Source organism: Parasteatoda tepidariorum, chromosome 3 (assembly GCF_982258835.1).
Source record: "Parasteatoda tepidariorum strain Cologne lab strain chromosome 3, Ptep-v5.0, whole genome shotgun sequence".
NCBI classification, from domain to species: Eukaryota; Metazoa; Arthropoda; class Arachnida; order Araneae; family Theridiidae; genus Parasteatoda; species Parasteatoda tepidariorum.
In genome coordinates, this window is record NC_141757.1 from 9,107,918 (window position 1) to 9,131,497 (window position 23,580).

A 23,580-nucleotide genomic window follows, 5' to 3' on the forward strand; every position below is an offset into this window, starting at 1 on the left:
AATAAATTTTGTAAGTTGATGAATAGGACTATATTTTGAACAATATAAAAAAATTTTCTGTAAGCAGACAAATTATTTTAAAAAATAGCTTCTTCGAATGCAATTTTTTAAAAAAATTTAGTATAATTTATTTAATTTTTTAAAGTATTTGTTGTTGTCATTCTTGTAATTTTCCCTAAACAAACTAATCTTCCCATGGAAAGGTCCCTGACCTTTTGGAACCAGTTATGCCACATTTGACAGGGTTCATAGTGTTTTTAAAAAGCGCTAAAAGGTACTTTATGTTTCTTAAAAGCCACTAGAGGTGCTTTTTTATTGGATGTTTTAAAAAGTGCTTAATTCTCCCTTTTCGAAAATGAGAATTTTTTTTCTTTACCCTGTTGATTTTTGAAGCGTATTGTGCAAAAGCCTGGTTTTCACATTGTTCTATTCAACCTTTTCAGAAATCATTCAAGCGCAATGCATTTCGGCGTACCGTTGTTCCGTTGTATATGAAAGCACCAATCATTTTAAATGTTTGATGCAATGCTTACGGGTCCGCATGTGCATATACTGAGCTGCATTCTGTGGGAATTATTCTTGCACTATCATGAGCAACTCCGTTACATTTTACAATAGATTTCAATTTCTAACTTCATTTTCCTCCCTCTGAAATCCAACTGAATATTTCTCTTATCTTTTTATTTTGGCTAATGTAATCAAGAAAAATAGATCTCTGTCAGAAACTAGTTATTTTGTCATGATCATGTAAAGTCTTTGAAAATTAATATGTATTTTGTTAATGTATGTAGTGCTTAAAAATTTTTTTTAAGTGCTTAAAAGGTGCTTATTTTTTGTTGAAAGATTTGGCTATGCATCCTGTTTGAGCTTTATTTTGTTAAACACAGTTTATTATCTGATTTAAAATTAAAACACTTAATTAAATAGCATTTTATAGCATCATTCTTGATTTGTTAAATTTGTATGTTTGGAGTATATTATTTTGATATTTTTCTTATTTTCAGCTCGTAAAAACACTTCCTGTGCTTCATGAGCAGTTAGATGCCTTGCTTGATTTTGATGTAAGTAACTTAATTTTTATGTATTTCGTTACCTTTCTTTGTCTGATAATTGTCAAGTGCATTAATTTTTATTTTTCAAAAAGGCATGAATTTTTCCATTTCTAAACAATGTGTATACTATTTTCATTTAACGGTTACAGTGGCAACTGTGAACCTGAAAGGGGTAAATTTTTTCTGGAAAATCTAAATCTGCAACAACAAAAATGTTTTTTTTTTTATTTAAAATATTGAAGTTACCTTTCCCCACTCCTGGGAGATCAAGTTGAGTTTCATTGAATGCATCTTTTATAAATATTTCTCTCATGTATTTTTAAATTTTTGATTTGATGGTATTCATACTTTTTTGACACCCTATATTTACATATTATAATCTTATATTTGTATAAAATGTTATTTACTTGTTAATTAGTGTAAGTTGACCTTTTCCTATTATTAGTTCACACTCTCCCTATATCTTTTTCAAGTTTTCAATCGTTAATAAAATACTTTTTATTCATCCACTCAAGTTCAAATACACTTGTAGTGGATGAAACTTGACATTAATACAGTTTTTTTTTTCCAAATATTAATTCATTCATTAAATTTAATTCATTAATGTTAGTTTCATATGGGTGAAAAAATTATAATTATTTAATAAAAAGTAACTAAAATAAAAACTTTCTTTGTTGACCTTAGTAGGAATTTACTTTTTTTTTATATTACTTGTTTTTTACTTCAAAAGTGGCTACTTTTGTGTATACACTTTTAAAAACTTGTCTATAGGTCTAACCCTTAGCTAATACTTATTGAAAGTAAAATTTTCATTTTAAAAAGATAAAAAATTGAAGTGTGGGACCATATATCATACTTGGTAGGGAGAGAGGGACTTCAAAAATTGTGGTTATGGCAAAACAAAGGGGATACTAAGAAGAAATATTTTTATTAGACATACAGTTGAACTTCTATTTAACAAGTTCCCAGTTTGCGAATTTTTCTGTTTTGCGATTATTATTTTTTTTTTAGGTACCAGGAATATTTTGGAAATTTCTTTGTAAAATAACTTCCAAATTGCCAAGTGAATTTCCTGTTTAACGAACTCTTCTTTGAGATCCACTATCCCTATTTCCTAGAATATTTCAAACTTGTTAATGTGTTTTATGGGGGAAATGACCTTGAATTGATTTTTACAGCCTCTTAACTTTTGGAGAAGGCAGTGATATCCCTTTTTAGTTGAATTTCATACAGGAATTCATGCCAAAATTCACTTTACGAAAGCATAACATAAATTTCTAAAGCATGGGAACTCTGTTACAGATCATACTATTCTAATCAAAGAATGAAACTAATTTACAAATTCAGAAAGAAAGAAAAAGTACCGTAAGAAACGCCGCCCTGGTATATACGCCGCTCCCTCAAAAATCGACTAACAGAAAAAAGCTTTTTACCGGACACGCCGCACCATCGTACACGTCGCGCCAAATTTTTAACAATTAAAGAATTTTGAACTTAACGCAGGTATTGATTAAAGACTTAACACATGCTCTAAATCTGCATATGTATATAATTTAAATAGTTAAATAAAAATAAATAAAAGGATATTAAATATTTAAAAAAAATAGAAACAATCCTATATAAAATAGATTTTAATAATTTTCTAAGTAAAATTAAGCATTTTCTAATTTTAAAGTGAAGTAACCATTAAAATATAAATAAAATAATTAATATATCATAAACCATTAAAATAAGTATGAAATTTTTTAAAAATAAAACAATTTTACTTTTAAATTAACAATCCAAAATCCTGTTTTAAAAATAAACGATAAATCCAAACAAATTTTGTTCAAAGAAAAACTTAAGAATAATTTATTTAGATATCACGTATCACTATATATTCATATCACTGCACTTAAAAATTCCTCAAAATCAGAACTCTCTGTATCAGAGCAAATTAGGTTTACTATTTAATTGTTTATTTCGGGTTAATCTCCGTCACTTTGGGTTTCGTTTGTCCTGGGATGATTTTCGCTTTTTTGAAGTCATTTATCACAGTTTCTTTTTCTCTTTTAATTGCTGACAGCTTAAACGCAGCGGTATAATTTTTCCTCTTAATGGGAGGCATTTAAAATGGATAACCTAATTACAAGTTATGTTAAAACAAAACGAAAATAGTATAAACGAAACAAAAATATTGACAAAAGAAAAATATTAATAAGACAAAAACGCATAGGAACTGAAGATAAAACAATAAAAAAACGTAATAATAATAAGCTGAGGAAGATGATCGAAATCAGACAGAAATATGAGCAATGAAAAAAAAAAAAACAATAAAACGCTCCCTCCCAAGCATTTAAGACAAGTTTCTATTTTTAGCAATTCCTCCCCCAATTTTCGCTTCTCAAATCAGGTTTCTTTTTTCAACTGACTCCGCCTAGGACGATCTTTCTTTTATCCCTGTCTAAAATTCTCAGACACTTTGCTTTTTCCTCTCTGCACTGACCCTCAGTGGAAAGTTTGAAATTCTTTTTGAACATTCTAATTGTAAGAGTATTGAAGGTCATTCCAAGCTCACCAGCATGCTTTATTTACCAAACATTCACATGTTTTTAACAACCAGCTGAAGAAAAAAGGGGAGTGGGGAGAGGCATCCATGACAAGTGGAAGAGTCATATTTCCTGGAAAGAAGGGGGTGGGGGAGCGTTTGTTTTACAGTTACGTTATCACTGGCCCCACCCTGATTTTCTTCATTCATTCCTTTCTGATTTATGCTTCTCCACTCAACTCCCATTTCCTACACTCAACAGCTGTCCATATGGCAGAAGGGAAAGAGAGACTTTGTTCTCTTGTGGATAGTGGTCTCCAGAAAATGATTCCAAGAAAGGATTAGGGAGGGGAAAATTCCAGGTGCACTCACCATTCCTTGGAGTGACATTAAGCATGAAAAAATAAATAAAAAGTACAATAACAGGGGGGAAAAATGAAGATGAAATTTCCAGTGCGGTATCTAAGAAGCAAAATTTTTTGAAGAAAAAAAAAGTAATATAGGCCGCCCCGTTAGATACGCCTTCCTACTAAATTTTCAAGTTTTAAATCAATAACGCCGCGGCCTATCTCCGCGAAATTACGGTTAGTAACATTTAAAATAATAAATCAAAATAGCAAAGCACTTACAACAACTATAAATCCAAATTTGTTTCATTTTAATTTATAAAGTCAGAAAAACAATTCTAGCAGAAAACAGCAAAAATTATAACAATTTAAGATATGTGTGTTAGCAGGACAGAACTTCATCAGGCGATGCACTGCCTGCTAATATGCAGGAGCATTTCTGTTGTCAGTAGTGAAAGCAAAAACTGATAGTGCCCCTAGGCCTTATAATGGAAAATTAAATAAGAAAATGAAATTAGAAACATTTAAATGTAAATGCTAAGAAAAATGCATGACAAACAATCAGAAAGTAAGTCTTAATAATGACTTAAAAGTACACAAACTAAGACATAATAAAGAGACGCCGACAAATAAGAAAAGTAAATAAAGATAAAATTACAGTTAGAATGGCCCAAAATAAAATATAAATTGTATAAAAGTAGAATAGTAAATAAAACAAAAGTAGAATACAGGGTTGCCACAGGCGACTAAAATGCGACTATTTGCTACTATTTTCAGCCTTAGGCGACTATGGCGACTTTTTTTTGCCAGAAAAGGCTAAAAAAGCACCTATTTTCAGGAATAGGCGACTATTAGGAGACTTTTTTACTCTTAGCGAAGTTTTTTCGCATAAATGAACGTTACTTTTCAGAACGTTAATAAAAGAAAGCAAACTTTTATACAATTATTTATGTCCAAAAAGCCAAAAATTTAAATTTCCATTAGGTTTAATAAAGTATACTTGTTATTTTTTCTCTCCGAGGAGCAGTTTTGTTATTTTTAATTGTTTTTTTCCTTCTATTAACATTCATATTTTAGGGCAATTCCATATGTGACGGAATGACATTTTGACTTGCAAAATAACAATTAATTGAAGTTTCTATGTATCTAATTTCAAAATTTTTTTTTTTTCTCATGCATATCATTATTGGCATAATGCGCTTCATAAACTAAAAAGGCAGGATTTTCTATCTTTTTTACTTTTAAATTTACGAACTTTTTATTTGCGTGACGGAATGACATTTTGGCAACCAAGCTTTTGGCATGCCGCTTAGAACTGGTAGTTTCTGCGAATTTTGAAGCTATTATTTTTCTGAACGATTTTATACTTTTAGTATAATGTGTAAGCAATGTAAAATGTGAATTTGGAAAATTAACCTCAGGTTGGCTAGCAGTTATTAACATCTATTTGCTGTGACGGAATGACAAAAAGTTTACTAGAAGAAAGCCTTCATTTAAAAAATGTTTTATTAATATGTAAATGATAAACAGAATGTAACTGATAAACAGGATTAATATTTATGTAAGAATTAGTAAAAATTTCAACATTTTGAAAATTAGGTTGTCTCTGAAGAGGTTTTATATCTAACTTGCCAATGTCACATCTTATCTTCGTTCTCAGGAAATTTATGCATTATTAAGACATGTGACGGAATGACGTAAAAGAAGTTACTTTTATTTTATATATTAAACTTAAAATGTTTAAATTTTGTTCTATATGCATATTTTTATCAAAATATTGTAAAAGAAAGATACATTTCTTTTATTTTAAAAGTATTTTTCAAGAAAACAATTTGAGCACAAATGTGAACAATTCACTTGTCAGCCATGTGATTACTTTAGAATGCTGCCAGATTCAAAAAATTTAAAATTATCAAAAATGAAACGGCAATATGTAGACTTTGGCTATTTTTGAATATATTTTTAAAATTAAAATATGCAATTCATAAAAAAAAAACAATTCATTTTAAAAGTTGACACTTTATTGTAATTCGACTCTTATTTAGGTACCTATTTTCTAAGATGTATACCTTTTTATATTTGTACAAAACTTTTTTGTACAAATATAAAAAGGTATACATTTAGAATTGGAGCATAGATAGGACTGGGCGATAAATCGATGTATCGAGAAATATTGATTTAACGCATATATTGGTAGGCCGATGTAGTGACTTTCGTTTTAAGCGATGCATCAAAAATTTGATTTAAACAGCCGGAATAAGGCTACAATCGCGGCAAGTCATTTTGCAATTGTTGTGCATTTTATTTTGTCAGAAATAATTGTCAGGTTCTTTGTAAATTATTTTCAGTCAGATTTGCCATCAGATATACCATTTTTTTTCTGTCTGGGTTTAACGATTCCTGTCAATTATTTTTAGTAGACCTACGGTTACTTTGCGATTGCTGCACAATCGCTGTTATCTTAAATTTTCGTTCTGAACTCAATAGATCAATGAAACGAAAATATAAATAAAATGAAAAAGGATTTTCATTAATTTTTTTCCATTATTGTTTTTTATTTTAAGCGATACAATTTAATAGGGGTATTTCGTATTTAACTTTGTTATAAAAAGTTCGTTTTTTTTAAATCTATTAAATGTTGGTAAGTATAATAATTAAATTATTGTTAAACCAATAAATGTCCAATCGTTTTTAACTATAAAAAAATTACAACAAAGCTTACATTTATTTAGTTTTCTTTTATTTTGGAGAAAATTAAAACGAAGTTTAAAAAATTTGGCTATTAGTTAAAAAAAGAAAAGAAAAAAACAAATAACTTTTTTTTAATTAAATAAAGAGTTTAGTAATGTTTTGTCGCTTTTTTAATAATTTGACATTAGTACTTAATTTTTTTTTATTCAAATTCTTTCAATATTTGTTTGTTTTATAATTTGTTAGATAGTCAGTATCATTTTTAAACAAATAAATCTTTAGTCGATTTTATTTTCAAAGAAAATAATAATAAATAAGTATTTCTGAAGTACAGAATTTGACTATTAGTTAATACTACCTTTTATTATTTTAAATAATTAAATAAAAAAGGGTCTAATTATGCTTCAAAGGCATGTTTTTTTTCCAACAAATAATTTTAAAAAAATGTTTTTTTCTAAAGTGAACATTTCTTTGGTTTGTCTTCCACTTTCGTTTTTTTTTTTTTTTTTTTTTAGTTTTCATTGCATGCATGTATGTAAAATATTTTGTTACAGTATTATTATTTTTAAAACAATAAATCTAAAATTATTTTTAATTCAAGAAAAATGAAATGAAGCTTGGGGTCATAGTAGAATATGTTTAGAATTAATATTTTCTTTCGTAATAAATTTATTCCTTTTTATTAATTTTTGATTGATTGAAAGATTTCCCATAATTAATTTTTGAACATATGCTAAATCGCAATACATCACTTTAACGCGATGTCTAACTGACGATGTATCACAATTTAAAATTTCTGACATCACCCAATCCTAGTCATAGTATTTTTCAATTAAGCTATAATTTTAGTTATTTGGCTACTATTTTTGATAGATTTTTGTTCCTGTTCAGGCAGCTATTTTCATTGTTTTAGGCAACTATTTTCATGCTTGGGGCTACTAAAAGCAACTATTTTGGCTCATTTTTTACTGTGCAACCCTGAGAATAGTAAATGAAGTTTTTTTAATGTATAATTCGTGGCTGTCCGCTCCCTTTTGTTACAGGTTTAAAAATTGTTTATCTAGTTGCTTCTATAACAAAGCCTAAGGCTCACATTGAAATTTATTTATATTTCTAGATGTGTGCAGCTTTAACATTCTTATTTATTCCAAATTCACACAAAAAAACATTTTTTTAATAATTACTTTTTTTATCAGTGTAACCCAGATGATTTAAGCAATGGGGTTATGAATTCCTGTTTTATGCTGCTTTATAGAGATCTGATTCAGTTGTTTGCAGCATACAATAATGGAATTATCAATTTGTTTGGTATGTATTGATTACAATTTTTCCATCTTTAATTTAGAAATGAGAACTTTTAATTTTCATGCTAAATTTCAGAAATTTTTGAGCTCTCAAAATATTACAAATTATTAAATGTTTTTCATTTTCTTGGACCATAAGGAAAGTCTGAATAGTTTATCTTAAATCAAATGTAAGTTTACCAAATAAAACAATTTGTTAAGAAACGCAATTTGAATAATTCATGTGATATGGCAACTCCCGAATGTGTACAGATAAGAATATTTCAAATTTTAATGAATCCTGCAACCTTGAGCTATATTAGTTAAGCTTTTTTCTTTAAAAAAATGAGCAAATAATATATAATTTATGTATTTAAAATTAAATATAAGGCATTATTAAAATTTTTTTTGTGTGTATAATTTTTCAAATGAGTGCATTAAGATTGGTTATAAATTATGTTACAAGTAATACTTTGTATTCTTTCCTTAGAAAAGTACTTCACCATGAATAAAAAGCATTGTAAAGAAGCCTTAGACATATACAAGAAATTTATTATAGCCATGGACAAGGTGTCAGACTTTTTGAAAGTAGCTGAAGTAATAAACTTTTCATAACAAAATATTTTACTACATTATTAAGTTGCCATCTGTAACACACAATTTGTTTTCAACTTTAAGTGTAAAATTGTTCTACAGCATTACCTTGAATGCATCAACCCTGGTTCATTTCTGTCTACTAGTTGATTTGCTTTTAAAATGTACCTGCTAATATGTTGTTTGTACTGATTTGATTATGGTACTCTTATGCAACAAATTTACTTTTAAATATACCTAATATTGTAAGTCCTGCCATCTTCAACTGTGTGTTACGCACTCATAGGTTCACAATTGAGGGGTTTATTGCACACTTTTTTGAAAAGGGGATATTTTTACTTCAAACTTACCCTTAATATTTTTTCCAGATAAGTGTTTCATAAACTTTCTAGTTGAATAACGGTTCATAGTACATGTAATTTGTGCTGTTTTACATGAAAAATGCCTTTAAAAACTGCCCACCTGAACAGATTGAATATGTGGCTTATCATTATCAGAGCCTGCGCTAAGCATTTGCTGCCTCTCCAAATTCGATAAAATCGTTAATTTGATAGAAGAAAATCATGTTTTGGCGAAAGTATTCACGAATGATTTTTCTATCAAAAAGAACAATTAATATTCTCCTTGAGCTTTAAAATGATATCAATGCAAATTTTTCTACCACAAATCTTGTTTATTTTAATCGATAATAGTAATTTACCTTAATTATGTAAAATATCTAATTAGAACTAAGTGCAGATAACATAAACAATAAGGAGGAAAAAATTAAAATGCAGATTACGTTCATTGCTGGATCATGCGATATAGTGAGATAAAACTTGCTCCTATGACAGAGACTTTTAAAATTTGGCTTACCCTTTTTATGTTTGGTTAATTTGCTGGCTAGTAATTTCAAGTCCTTAGCTCCGGCCCTGAATTCCTAAAAGTCCTATAGCCCTGTATTTTCAATGCATATCTGTATGAAAATCCTGCTTTCAGTGTTTTGTTCTTTATGCACTAAAATTACCTTCTCAATGTATGTACTGGTGAAAGTCCTGCTGTCTTCGTCAGCATTATTTTGAGTACTTTGCTATTGCATGCTTACTTTTGCCTTTTAAATATACCTATGTGCTACTCATGTCTTTAAACCATTATAAACTTTTCAGTCATTGTATTTGTGGCTCTTTTGTGTCATGCTCATCCTATCATTCTTTCTTTGATTGGACGTAACCTTGGGATATAACAGTGCAGTTAAATTGCAATCATTCTTGATGTTACTCCCTTCATACGCTGAAGATTGTTAGTAGTTTTTTTTTCAATTTCATTGATATCTTTAAGAAGCAAACAACTTTTGTTCAAGTATCGTAGTATGAGAGGATATTTTACACCTTAAATTGCAATGATTTCATAAAAAGTACCATTTTTATTTAAATATTTTTATACTATTTTAAATATTATTCCTTGTAAAGTTTGCAAATTTTGGAAAAAGTAATGTTTTTACACATTTGTAATGTTTTAAAAGTTATGTTTTTACGCGATTCATTAGTTTCCAGAAGTCCAGGGTCCTGAAGTTTCAAGAAATCATCAATCACATTTATGTATAAAATTTCTTGTATATTTTATTTAGAAATATTAGAACTATAATTTATACTTGGCATTGCTTTCATTTGTAAATATTTTTTCTGTTAGAATAATAAATATGGTTAAAGATAAAAGTAAACTTATACATAATTATTCATTTAAATTATGCTGTATATAATTTATTGAGAATTTCATGTTTTGAAAATGTGAATGATTTAAATTTATAAAGACATAAATTTTTAGAAATGAGTCATTAATGATTTTACTCAAAAAAATTTCAGGATTTTAGAGTTGGGCTCACAATTACCCCTGGATATATAATGTAGGGAAAATATTTATAAACTTTGGCAAGTTTATAAATATTTTCTCTATTAGCTTCCCCTACTAACTAACTTTGTAAATAATATATTAAGTATGTAAATAAATAAATTTATAAGCATTATACCTTTAAATGTAAGGGACAGATCAATATGATCCATTTTGCCTATGGAAAGAATGAAGTTAGTATCAATAGGTACAAAAACTGAAATGATTGCTACTCCTAAGAACTGAGATTTTTTTTCCCTATAAAAGGTTATGCCAATTCAGTCCTATGCATGTTATGATAATTTAATAATTTTTATTGTGAATGTCCTTCTTTTAGCATCCCTGTTTCATTCTCTTTTTGCATGCTTTGTAGAAATAATCTCTTCTTCCTTCTGTAGTCGCATGAAGATGCTCATACTTTATGTGTAGATTGGAAAACTCTCCTGGTTAGTACATTTTATTTTTGAAGAGCCCTCTACATTGTCAAAACTGAACAAAAGAACAATTGCAAGATTTTTATTATTTACTGACCTATCCATAACATCAACAGACTCACAAAAACTTAAGAGTATTTGCTAAATGAACTTCAATCTAAATGTTAGTTGGTCATCACTGTCCCTACTTTAAAATGCTGCTCTAAAAAAAAAAGAAATTGGTTTCTTTACCACACAGCTGTAATGATAGAAGTTGGTGACGTCACCAATCACGAAAATTATCTCACTTCATTTATAATATTAGTGTTTAAAAATAAAGTTGTCCCGCAGTGTACTGATCGTAAAAACATGGTTCCCAGTAGAACACCGAAGTCAAGCATCACTGGCTGTGGTCAGTAAGCGGATGGGTGACCACTTTGATCAACCTGTGTAGGGACTGAGGGTGTGTGGTATCAGTCCTTGTTAGACTGTTCTACTGTAAAGTAATAAACTTTGCACGCAGGTTGTCTGGTTACCAAAGCAGAAGATCAAAGTTGCGATGGCATGCCTTTGGATCATCCTCAGGGATGTTTCTCAAACCATAGATCTCAAGTCCATTTTCTTAAGTTTTCGACCAAGGTGAAAAATGAAATGATAAAAAAAAATTTTCATTTTTATACCCAATCTAATGGTTTTGTATTTTCACTATCTAAATTAATGATCAATTTTTTTAATTGCGCAATAGATTTTTTTTATTTATGAAAAATAACTAACATTTTAAAGAAATTTTTTAAAATTTATTGCAATAATATTATTTTTAAAACAGTCATTGAACAGCCCACCAAATTTAGAGTTTACGACTACCAATATTTAATTCCATATCCTTTTAATTTTGAATGCCTTTAATTTGTAAGGCCTATTGACCGGCCATCACTGATATTCAAATCTTATTGGGACACTCTATCCTCTGAGCCACCACAGCTCTTTAACAATATTATTTTATTTTATAACTGTCGTTGAACTGCTGACTAAATTTTTTGGGTTTACGAATATTAATGTTCATCTCCATAGTCTTGTAATTTTGAGCCCCATCCAAAAGACAAGTGAACTCCTTAAACAAATAATTTGAGAAATTTTGCCTTCTTTGAGAAGAAGTACAATATTATTTTATTTTATAACCGTCGTTGAGCAGCCCTCCCAATTTTGGGTTTAGGACTAGTTAGGTTCAACTCCGTAGCCTTATAATTTTGAACCAGTCCAGAAGACAAGGAAACTCCAAGATTAGTTCCCCCTGAGGTATGATTAGTTATGGAAACACGGAGGACTTTTTGACCCAACCGATTTAACATGCACCTTTCACCATTTACTACCCTAGTAGTCTTTCGCCAGCGGGGATTGAACCCTCAACCTAATTCAGTGCTCAACCAGCCACAGAGCGTATACTTGTTTGTCTTTCAGAAGGAGTGAAGTCAGTAGTTGAAAAATATTTAAAATGCTACCTACGAGCAAAGTTACTTTTGTTAATTATAAAAAAAATTTATTAAATATTATATTTATATTGGTTTATGTTTTCTTTATTTTAATTTCTTAAAGTGTTTTTTTAAAATCTTGTTTCCAATTTTTCTGTTTTTGCAAAGTTTTGATGGAATTTTTAAATGCTCATTTTACAGAGCGTTGGCATTGATAAGGGCAGTATACCTGATCTGACCAAGGTAAGTCATAATGCTCTGCTTTAAATCAATTGAACTCTAAAATGTTCCTAAATTTAAATAGCAAAATCCGCTTTAAATACTCGGGCAGTAATGCTTTCTACATTACAATATTTCACTAATAAGTTCTCTTTGCTTTTTTCTTATTTAATTTTACTTGTCGTTCAACAGCCGACTCAATTTTGAGTTTATGACTACCTATGTTAAACTCCTTAGCCTTGCAATTTTGAACCCAGTCCAGAAGACAAATGAATTCCTAGATCAGTTATTGGGAGAAATTCGCCTCTGTGGAGGACTTTTGATAGGACTAACCTGCATTTGTGTTGCATGGAGAGGAAACCACAGAAACCTCCCTTGATTAGCCTAACGGCAGGGGGACTCTAATCCATGATCTGTCTACCATTGAGGTTATTTAACATCAGCTCTGTGTTTGGCATAAGCCGGATGCGGAATTCGAATTCCAACCTTTGCTGTGTGGGATTCGAACCCAGATCACCTCTTTGAGAAGCGAGCGCTCTATCCTCCGAGCTGCAACAAGTAATCTTTTTACATACGTTTATTTAGTTTTGTCCTTGTCATTTTTAAAATACTGTTTATTTTTTATAGCAAGTAAGCTTATTTCATAATTTGCTTTATGCATATGAATGAGTAAAAGTGAAAATTAATTATCCAATTCATTCCATCAGTTACAGAAAAGAAAGTAATTTTGCTATAATCAGATTAAAAAAATCAGGGATTTTTTTTCTGAGTGTTTGTGCCCACTCTATGATTAATAGTTAAATTTAAACTATACTATGTATTAAAATAATTTACTTTATTTTTAGGCTCCATGTACTTTGCTAGAGGAAATGGAAAATCATCTTACATATTTGGAAGGAAAAAAAAGTCAAACAGTTGCCAAGTAACTACATATTTGTTTGAACATATAATAATAAATTTGTCTTTTTTATTATTATTATTTGCAATTTGGTGTCAGAAATCAAAAATCCTTGATGTTATATTAGTCTCTAAACTTCACTTTATAATTGAATATTAGTGAATTGAAATTTAATTCAATTTTAATTTAAACTTATTATAATTAAATTGTTATACAATATATAATCTTTAATACCTGAAAGTTTTCTTGAAGATATACATATTATTCTCTTTTTTTAATATGTATATCCAGATGAATTCTTTTAGTACAGTAAGATTCATGGTAAAATAATGGTTTATTTTTTAATATAATTTTGTAGAGAAATATACTAGTGCTTTAAAAATTTACGTAACTGATAAACGACTGAAAATAACATACCCATAAATGATCATATTGTGAAACCCTTTGGACTCACAATTTGATCATTTATGTTTTCTGACAAGAGAGCATATTAATTGAGAAATCTAATGTTTTAAACTGTTACATTAGTTGACCAGGGAGTTATTGCAGTTCAGGAATTGTACTCTAAATCAGTTTTCCCCAACTTTTTTATCACCACGAACGTATCAACGTTTGATAATTTTACCGCGTTGAGTGTTTATATTTTAAATTTATTAATTAAAATTTAATTGTATTTAAACATGCCTTCAAAATAAAATACAGTTACACCAAAAAATAAATATAAAGTGATTTAGCATTTTAACTTACTAGAATGTTAAATCAATGAGAACCCTGAGCTTGTTTCTTTGCAATGAGATGGTTCCATCTGGGGGTAATCGGAAACAGTGACACCCAAAGTGTGTTGCTTATGTCCAGTTTATTCCATTGCTTTGTTTTGTTGCTGTTACTGTTCTTCATTAGTTCCAATGTAAATTTCGCGCCACGCTTTCGTGTTTTATTTATGATATTTACAGTTACGGTGATTAATTTTTTTTATTAAAACTAAATGAAACAGTAAATAGTTGTGGTAGTTTTCTTTTTTTTTTTTTTTACTTTTTAAAACATTAAAAAATTTACGTCACTACCTTTGGGGGCTCCTTTTTTTAAATAAATAAAATTTTAATGGAACACATATATTTTTAATTTGGGGTATAAACCTAGAAATTTGAATTCAGTTTCAATGAAATAGGCGGCCCGGTACCATTTGGTCCACAGACCGGGGGTTAAGGAACACTGCTCTAAATGACTTACTGTAATAAAATGAAATAATTAGACAAAAACATTCAAAGAAATATTAGTTTTGTGACTTCCTTTTTCACCCCACATGAAAATTTGTTGCTCTCTTTATTCTATTATATATTGTTTTTAAAAACTGTACTTTCCGTATTTTTCGGCGGAAGAGCCGCGGCGCTATCGAAAAAAAATTGTTTTTTTCCTACATGCGGCGCTTCCGACGAAATATTTTTTTGTAGCAAAAAAATTTGTCAAGGAAAGTTATTTAAGATGAAATAATTTTCTGAGAGAAAGACTATTAAAAAAAATTAATAACGAAGTCTACGAAATATTCGCCCGTATCGCGATCTGCTGCAGAACATCTCCAATTCTTAGCAAACTTTCGGCAGCAGCCTGTAAGAAAATAAATAAACGAAATAATAATTTAAAAAAAGCATCGCATAAGGAGAAAATTTAAAAGGTATGCATCTTGTATCCACCCCCAGCTTAAGGAAAAACCGCAAGCTAGAAGTCTATTTAGCGCCTTGGCAATTGTAATTTAGGCGAACAGAAAAGGAAGAATAGGACCCTAAATCCGACACTCACGGGACTGACGAAATGTCGAACTTCGGATCTCTTTCGGAAATTCCATTATGGCCCCCAAATATTACTATAATTCAATTCCACTGTTAATTTCAGAAAAACCAATATATTTAGTCAAGTTTGGATCGTAGATTATGATGGGGTGAACTTAAAACTGGCCCATCTTAAGAGAATTTTACTAATCAAAATAATAATCTATATAATATACAAGAAGAAATAATCAGAATCCTATGAAGAAGAAATAATCGTTTCTTCTTTGGAGCGAGATCATAGTTCTCATTTTTTCTTTTAGATAACATTTTGTTTTAACAAAAGACGCTTACCTCGCAAGAGGAAAAAAAAAAGCTAACAGGAAACTACAAAATTTTTTTTTTTTTAACAACTAATGCTAAGAAACTAACAATGAATAACAACAAAAAACAAGCTAAAAACTAATAACGATAAAAAAAACCAAACAAGCATGCAACAATTAACAAGAAAAAATAAAAAGCGGCAAAATAAAAAAATTTATGAATCGAATAAAAAACCGCAAAAGGGATATATTCATTTTATTGTCCACGTGGTAGTTTCAATGTCAACTGGGTGTGGCCAATTTATGGTCAAACAGAGGAGGGAAATTTGGGGGCAAATCAGTAAAGCACAAGCACAGCTGTCAAGATTGATTGATCAGTTTTTTCCAACTTCCATTTCTTTATTTTGTTCATTGGAAATGCAGGTGTTTTTACCTCTCACTTTATTTTAAACTGCTTTAGAAACAGATGTTTCCTTTGATACAGATTTATTATTTTTTTTTCTTCAAGCTTCTTTTTTATTTTTAAAAGATAAAATAAAGTAAGTTACTTCAACAGAATAAAATTCAAAATAAAAAGAATATAGCTGATTTTTTTTGTCTTATCAATATAAATTTCTTTAAAAAAAAACGAAAAAGATTAGATCAGATTAAATGCCGAATAACCCCTTTAAAATACAACTGATTGATTCCTCCTAAACAGCTCCAATAGAAATGACACGTGGAGGAGGTGGGGTACACCTCTCTTTTAAACATTTTCTTCTCTCTTTCTAAGTTGAGTCACATTGGTTATTTTCCATTGAAGGAGAGGGCATTCTACCCACTAAAATTCCACCCTCAAAGATTGTGAAAGTGAAACTTATTTCCCCTTCGCTCATTCCTTCAGAATTTTTTTGGGGCCTGCTTAGTTACTTCTTATTCTTGTTATTATTAGTTATTTCACTATTATTAGCTGTTTCGTTATTATGTATTAGTTTTTCCTCAAATTCTTAACGGTAATAAATTTTAAAATCTTTCTTTTAATAAATTTTTATTTTATTTTTCTTATTACATTGTTTTACGGATTTCTGTCATCAGTTCAGCCTTAATTCAGCTACTGAACATATAAATATTTTTTTGCTGTTCTTCTGTTTTTTGGCGCGGTGCCAACTGGTAAAGAACAACTTTATTTTATATAGTTTTGTTGTTTTCTTTTTTTTTTTTTTTTTTTTTTTTTTTGCTGAAAGAGAAAACTTTTTTTGTTGCTTTTTTTTTGCTGAAAAAGAAATTTTTTATTATAATTTAGAAATTAAAACTTTACTTCATGAAATGCATAAAAAAATTTAATTTTTTGTTATACAGATACTTTAAATGGTAATTTAAAGGTCTCTTCTAAAAGGATGCTATTATGCGTGGCTTAGCACCATTGCGGCGCTTACTATAACTGTTTTTTAAAAAATTTCATTTTTATCGAGGTGCGGCGCTTTCGCCGAAAAATACAGTACATTCAAATCATATTCTAAAAGTTTACGAAAAGCAAACTCATGGAGTGTTCAACTTCAAGGAATTTACAAAAGCTTTTTTAAATATGAACTACGGGTGTCTATCTCTGAAGAGGTCTTTATAAATGTTTTTTTCATAAAAGACTATCAGCAAAAAAGTAAAAAAAAGTAAAAGTTAAAAAATTATCTATATAGTGTGAGGAGTAAGGTTTCGCTGTAGATTGATTCAAAGCTGATCATTAAAATTTAATGCAATATCACCATTTATTTTACAGCTTGTGTAGCGTTTCTTAAAGGTGCTTATTTTTTATTTGTGTTTTTTAAAAGGGGCTTTTTTATAATTGGAATTTGTAAAAAGTGCTTAATTTTCTATTTTTTAAAAAGAGTTTTTTTTTTTCTTTGCCGTGTCGATTGCCATTCTAAATTATAAAATATGCATGATTTTCACAATTTTCTCTACAATATTCATCAGAAATTAGTTACTTTATCATGATTATGTAAAGTTTTTGAAAATGTTTTTGAATTTTATTATGATGATTTTAAATTTTTGTAATAAATTTTGAATTTTATTATTTTTATAAATTAAGAATTTTAAACTGTAAAAATTTTTTTTTATTACTGCACAGATCCTAATTATGATTTTTTTTTATGATACTTTTATTAATTATATCATAATTATTAACCTAATTATGTTACTTTAATAGTTGTCCGATACCATGCGCCTTTTTTTCTCTTCCAATTCCTACTTATTAGTTCATACTCACACTATATCTTGTTCAAATTTTCTATCGTTAATAAATAAATTTTTTTAAACTTGTAGGGAAAGACACTTGATGTGAATACAGTTTTTTCAAGTATTAATTTATTAATTAAATTTAATTAATTTTAGTAACTAAACTTAATAAAAAGTAACTAAAAAACTAATAAACTATTTAAAGTAACTAAAATAAAAATTTTCTTCTGATCTAAGTAGGAATTGACTTTAAATTTTTTTTTTTTTTATATTACTTGCTTAAGTATGTTCAGCTGTTCCCTTTTTTTTCTCTAAGTTTTCCAACAATTAAAACTGGTATAGTTAACCCACTATAGCTCTCACAAGAGCACAGTGATTATGTTTCCTCTTACTATCTTGTTTATAATATGTTCAGGGAAAATAAAAATAATTTTTTTTTCCTGATTTGAGGGGCAACTCTGATTGTATTTACATCATTTAGGAACACCCATTAGAATCATTAAAATTGTCTCATTGAATAACTGATAATAAAACGCTACTGATAACTTTCTCCTAGAATGATGAATGCTGGATCATGTACAACTTTTGCGTGAATTTCGCTGCACATTATTGTTTTTTTTAAGCTTTCATGGTTCTCAGTTACAATCATCAAAATTGAATAACTATCAACAAAATAATGCTGATAATCCCTCGTGAGAAATGGAATACTGAATCATTTATGTATGCTGCTTGACTTTTCCCTTATCATGTTTGGGTTTTTATCAATTTTTTTAGTACAGTAAAGAAATATGCCATTTATCATCAAAACTCATTTTCACATAAATTAACTCACCTATATGAGTGTTAACATTTGCAATATAATATCGCGACCCAAATGAATGCTATTTTTTCAATGAAACTATATCATGCTTTATATAATCTTTTGATTACACACTTAAACAACTCTGACACTCAAAGAGATTATATAAATTTATTTTGGAATTTCCTTTACCTCACAAGAAATCTTCTCCTTTATATTATTTACTGAGTGGTATTTTTTTTATAGTTATTTAATAAATATTTTTACAAACTTTCTATCCATTAATGATTTTTTTCTAATCAGTGTTAGTGTAAATTATCAGGCATTTCTTATTACCATATTTCAGATTGGTTTAAAAAAAAGTTATTGAAAATGGGATTCAAATGAAAAATCAAATTGACTTTGAGTAAATAATTAGAGATACTTAAAAATCAACTCAGTTTTTCTTAATCGAAAAACTAAAATTTGAATAATTGAATTTTCCATTGAAAATGCCACTTTTAGTTATTAAGAATCTGACTGTTGAGAAGATAAAAACAGTAATAAATGATTTGTGTTATTATACTACTACAGCTCTATCCTTTTTCTTAAATTTATGGAATGAAAATTTCTGTATTAATCTTGTAAAATTCTGAAATAAAAAAAAAGCAGGTTAAAGTTATACATGATGAATAGCATTTTTAAAAAGTGCTTAAAGGTGCTTATTTTCAATTTTTAAATGCCCATTAAGGTGCTTTTAAAAAGTGATTAATTTTCCCTTTTCTAAAATGAGATTTTTTTTTCTTCACCATGTCGATTTTCACCACGTATTATGTAAAAGTGTGGTTTTCACATTGTTCTATTCTACGTTTTTACGATTCATTCAACCAATGCATTTCGGTGTACCTTTGGTCCGTAGCGTATGAAAGCGCCAATCATTTTACATGTTTGATGGAATACTTGCGAGTCCGCATGTGCGTCAACTGAGCTGAGTTCAGTGAGATTATTGCACTCTCATGTGCAGCTCTGCTGCAATTTGCAAGACATTCTCAATTTCAGGTCCTCAATCTCAGGTCTCAATTCAGGTTCTCAATGTAAAGTCCTTGAAAATTATTTTGCCTTTTGTTAAAGAATAGAGTGATTAAAAATATTTTTTGGGTGCTTAAAAAGTACTTAAAAGGTGCTTATTTTTTGTTGAAAGATTTGGCTATGCACTTGGTTTTAACTTTACAAAACTTAGTATTCACCCATTTTAATTTATCTTATTTGAATTTTATATATTATTTTACATGCTCTGCATATTTATAAATTACATTACAATACTGCTATGTAGGTCTATAGTAAATATTCAGCTTTGATGAATCAATAAATAAAAGCACTGAACTGTTATTGTGTAGATTCAGGATCGGATCTTTTGTCTCAGATTGTGCTACAATCATACAACAGTGTGCTCAATGTTTTTCCTAACGGCTGGCATTGAACTTCTTATTTTCTACCTTGAAAGATGCTGGAACTTTTGCTTATTTAATGTTACCTGGTGGCCACCTATGAACCTTAGTCATGGAGGGAAGCATCATTACCCACACCCATTCACACATCATACAACTAAGGATAACACCTAGAAAGAAACATCTATGCCCTGAGCGTGTTTCGAACTCCGAACCATTTACTTCACAGTCAGACACGTTAACATATTATTCGATAATTAGATAGGTTTGAGACGTAACTACCACTACAATTATTAAACATCAATTCTCAGATATGTAAGACATATTAACTCAATTCAATCTTTAGAAACCTTTTGATAGATAACAACTCTCCCTAAATCTTTATATTATAAATAATAAACTAATAAAAAATATTGATATTGGAGATTATAGAGAAAAGGGTTATATTTTAAAAGCATATAGTAATGGTAAGAGATGATTGTGCTCCGGAAAAAATTTAGATTTCTGGATTTTTCGCCAACCGCGTTCTGGAAATCTAAGGTCCAGAAGTTTTAAGAAATCATTGATCGCATTAATGTATAAAAACTCTTGTATATTTTATTTAAAAATATTAGAACTATAATTTATACTTGGCATCTCTTTCATTTGTAAATATTTTTTCTGGTAGAATAATAAAAGTGATTAGAAATAAAATTAAACTTATACAGAGTGGCCACCCACCTGGAAAACCTGGAATTATCAGGGCATTTTTTTATACTGGAGAAAGCCTGGAAAAATCAGGGAAATTTGGATAAAAACCTGGAAAAATCAGGGAATTTTAAAGAAAAGCTGGAATTTTTTTCTTAGATATTTTTTTTAATTTCACTTATCTAAATTATTAACTAATTTTCTTAATTTAAATTATTTCATCCATTATACCCACATTTTTTAGACGGAAATGTGTCTCCAAACAGTTAAAATGTTATCAACTCAGCTATACTTTGCTTGCATCAAAATTCACTCTTTTATAACCCTGTTAAGCTGGAATGCCACATGAAATTCTCCCATAGTGGCTAAACAAATTTAGAAATCTTTGATATCTATGGAGACTATGCGACTGGCAATTTAGGAAACGCAAAGATTGTGGTGGACGTGGAAGAAGGGGTTAGGATATTTGCTTCTATTTTAAAATTCTGTCCGTGGGCAAACTTGAGCCATTTATGGCTCAAGTTTGTTTCGATGCTTTAGTGGTAATGTTTTTCTATTTTGACAAAATGAGTCAAAATGTTTTTGCATTTTTAACTTTATAAAAATATCCAAAAATTAGTTGAGTATAATTAATAATAAATTTTATATTGCACTCTTTCTCTGAAAGCTTTTGTACTCCCATTCAAAGAAATCTGTCAATTATTTTTTTTCACCAAACCAACAAATCAGTTTTTTTACAATTGCTAACATCAATGTTTGTCTACAAATTGTTGCATTAATGCTAATTTTTTAAATTTCATTTTTACCTTTATGACATATTTTAATTTAAAAAAGAAAGATTTTTTTAGAACTAACTATATATTAATATTTAATTTTACTGCTTGTTGATAAATATTTGATTTTTTAATTCAAAATTCGAATTGTGTAGTTATAAGTAAAAAGCTGACAAAGACTAAGGAATGTATAGGAATCATAAAAAATGATGTATAAACATAAAATATAATTTTTTTTATTCATATGTGTTTAGTCGGAAGAAGGAAAACGAAACTTATGTGTTTTAGTTCTGTGCTGTACAAGATTCTTGTTGTTAAAACAAAAACAATTAACCATACTAAACTAAAAAACTGTGTGTTTAGATTGGAATTCTTTAAATGTTTTAATTTCAAGTGAGGAAAAAAATAATCAAAGTGTAAAATTTAAGGAATTTTATCTATTTTTTTCTTTAGAGTATAGAACAAAAAATTAGACAATTTTACATTTGTGACATTTATTTTTGTATTTTGAATCTCTGGAAATAAAAATGCTAATTCCGAACAACATTATTTAAAAAATGGTCTTGAGATATTGGTTTAAAGAAAATGTTATCAATGAATTTTTTTAAAATACTGGTAAGATAAAATGCAGTATAATGTAGTATACAGTACAGCTTTATATTGAAATGTAATTACAGTGACTCACAAACAAAAGTGTTTGTACACTTATGACTTTCAATGAAATAAGACTATCCATTAATTAAAATGAATATTTCAGAATGGATATTTAATAATAAAAAATGTATTATAATCTTAACAAAACTGTATGGAATATTTTAAAAACAAAGGAAAAGTTTATTTTGAAGAAATCAATCATCAAAAAGTGACAAAAACTTTATCCCACAAAAGCCATTGTACACTTTCAAAAAAAAATTCTGTTTTTGTAAATATTCTAATTTTTTATTAAATTAACATTTAGTAGTTTCCTTTCGCATCTACTATAGCTTTTATAAGTTTGTAAATATAAACTAGTTTTTTTTTGTCGGGAGAAATTTGTTCAGAATATTTTTTAAAAAATTTTGCAGAAATTTTTGCATCACTCTATTGCGAATTTATGAATTTTTCCACAAATTTTATAATTTTAATCTCTGATATGAAGTCCTCCTTTTATGCATTTTATCATCAGTGCATACCTCTTATGGTGACAAATAATCAAATTTGGTCTATTGTTTTATTAGGACCACGAGCCGTCTTTAAATAATAAAATATTACGAAGTTAGTAAGCAAAAATTAAAATATAATTTTGCTATCGTAAATTTGATACTAAATTGCAAAAAAATAAATGAAAAATTAAATGAATAATAATTAAATAAAAAAATTAAAGTAATTGAAGATAATTTTAATTCTGAAATCCGATAACATTTAACTGATCGATGGTTTTCGTCGGTTAAAATGTTTGTTGCTATTTGATTATTGATATCTTAAAAACTAACTTTTGCTTTGTTTTTAAAATATTCCATGCAGTTTTGCTAATAATAGATTACACTTTTTATTATCAAATACCCATTGTTAAGTATTCATTTTAATAAATGAATTTTTATTTCCTTTTTCAATAAAAGTTATAAATGAGGGAACACTTTTGGGAGCCACAGTGATTATAAAAATTTATAGATATATTATCACCTGAAACGGTTTTCCTTTACTTAATGAAAATATATTAAACAATACTTAAACAAGGTTTTATTGGTCATTCTGTTTTTGCCATTTTGTAGATACACTTTGAGCAAATACTACTTAAAGTAAAACATTAAAAAAATTTATTCAATAAAAGCAATATATCCTACAAGCTAAGCACATTATTTTCTCCATGTGTCTTAATTTTTTAAAAATTAATGTTGTACCAAAACATTAAAAAACAAAATCTTGTCAAAAAAAAATTTTTTTTTCAAGATACGTTAAAAAAATGACTTTTTGAATTAAATATTTTATAATAACGACATTTTTCTTGCACATGTCCTATACTTTATAAGCAAAAAAACATGGACCTGGAAATTTTAAAATTTTTACCTGGAAAACCTGGAAATATCAGGGAAATTTGAAATCTGATTTGAGTGGCCACCCTGTTATACTTAATTATTAATCTAAATTGGGCTGCATATAATTTATTTGGAATTTCATGTTTTGAAAATATGAATGAATTAAATTTATAAAGACATAAATTTTTTGAAATGTGTCATTAATGATTTCACCAAAGAAATT

General features: G+C 28.4%; 1 protein-coding gene across 2 annotated transcripts in view; it reads left to right on the forward strand.

The window, feature by feature from the left end:
• Nucleotides 1-23,580, forward strand: part of LOC107447663 (phosphatidylinositol-binding clathrin assembly protein LAP-like) — a 122,784-nt gene that overhangs the window by 25,779 nt on the left and 73,425 nt on the right. Inside the window, exons 8-12 of one of the 2 annotated variants that reach the window (XM_087158757.1) lie at nt 1,005-1,061; nt 7,814-7,925; nt 8,391-8,497; nt 12,444-12,485; nt 13,307-13,383. In XM_087158757.1, the coding sequence (XP_087014883.1) occupies nt 1,005-1,061; nt 7,814-7,925; nt 8,391-8,497; nt 12,444-12,485; nt 13,307-13,383 (395 nt within the window). The remainder of the gene's footprint in view (nt 1-1,004; nt 1,062-7,813; nt 7,926-8,390; nt 8,498-12,443; nt 12,486-13,306; nt 13,384-23,580) is intronic. The other variant, XR_015432411.1, reaches the window with a different exon arrangement.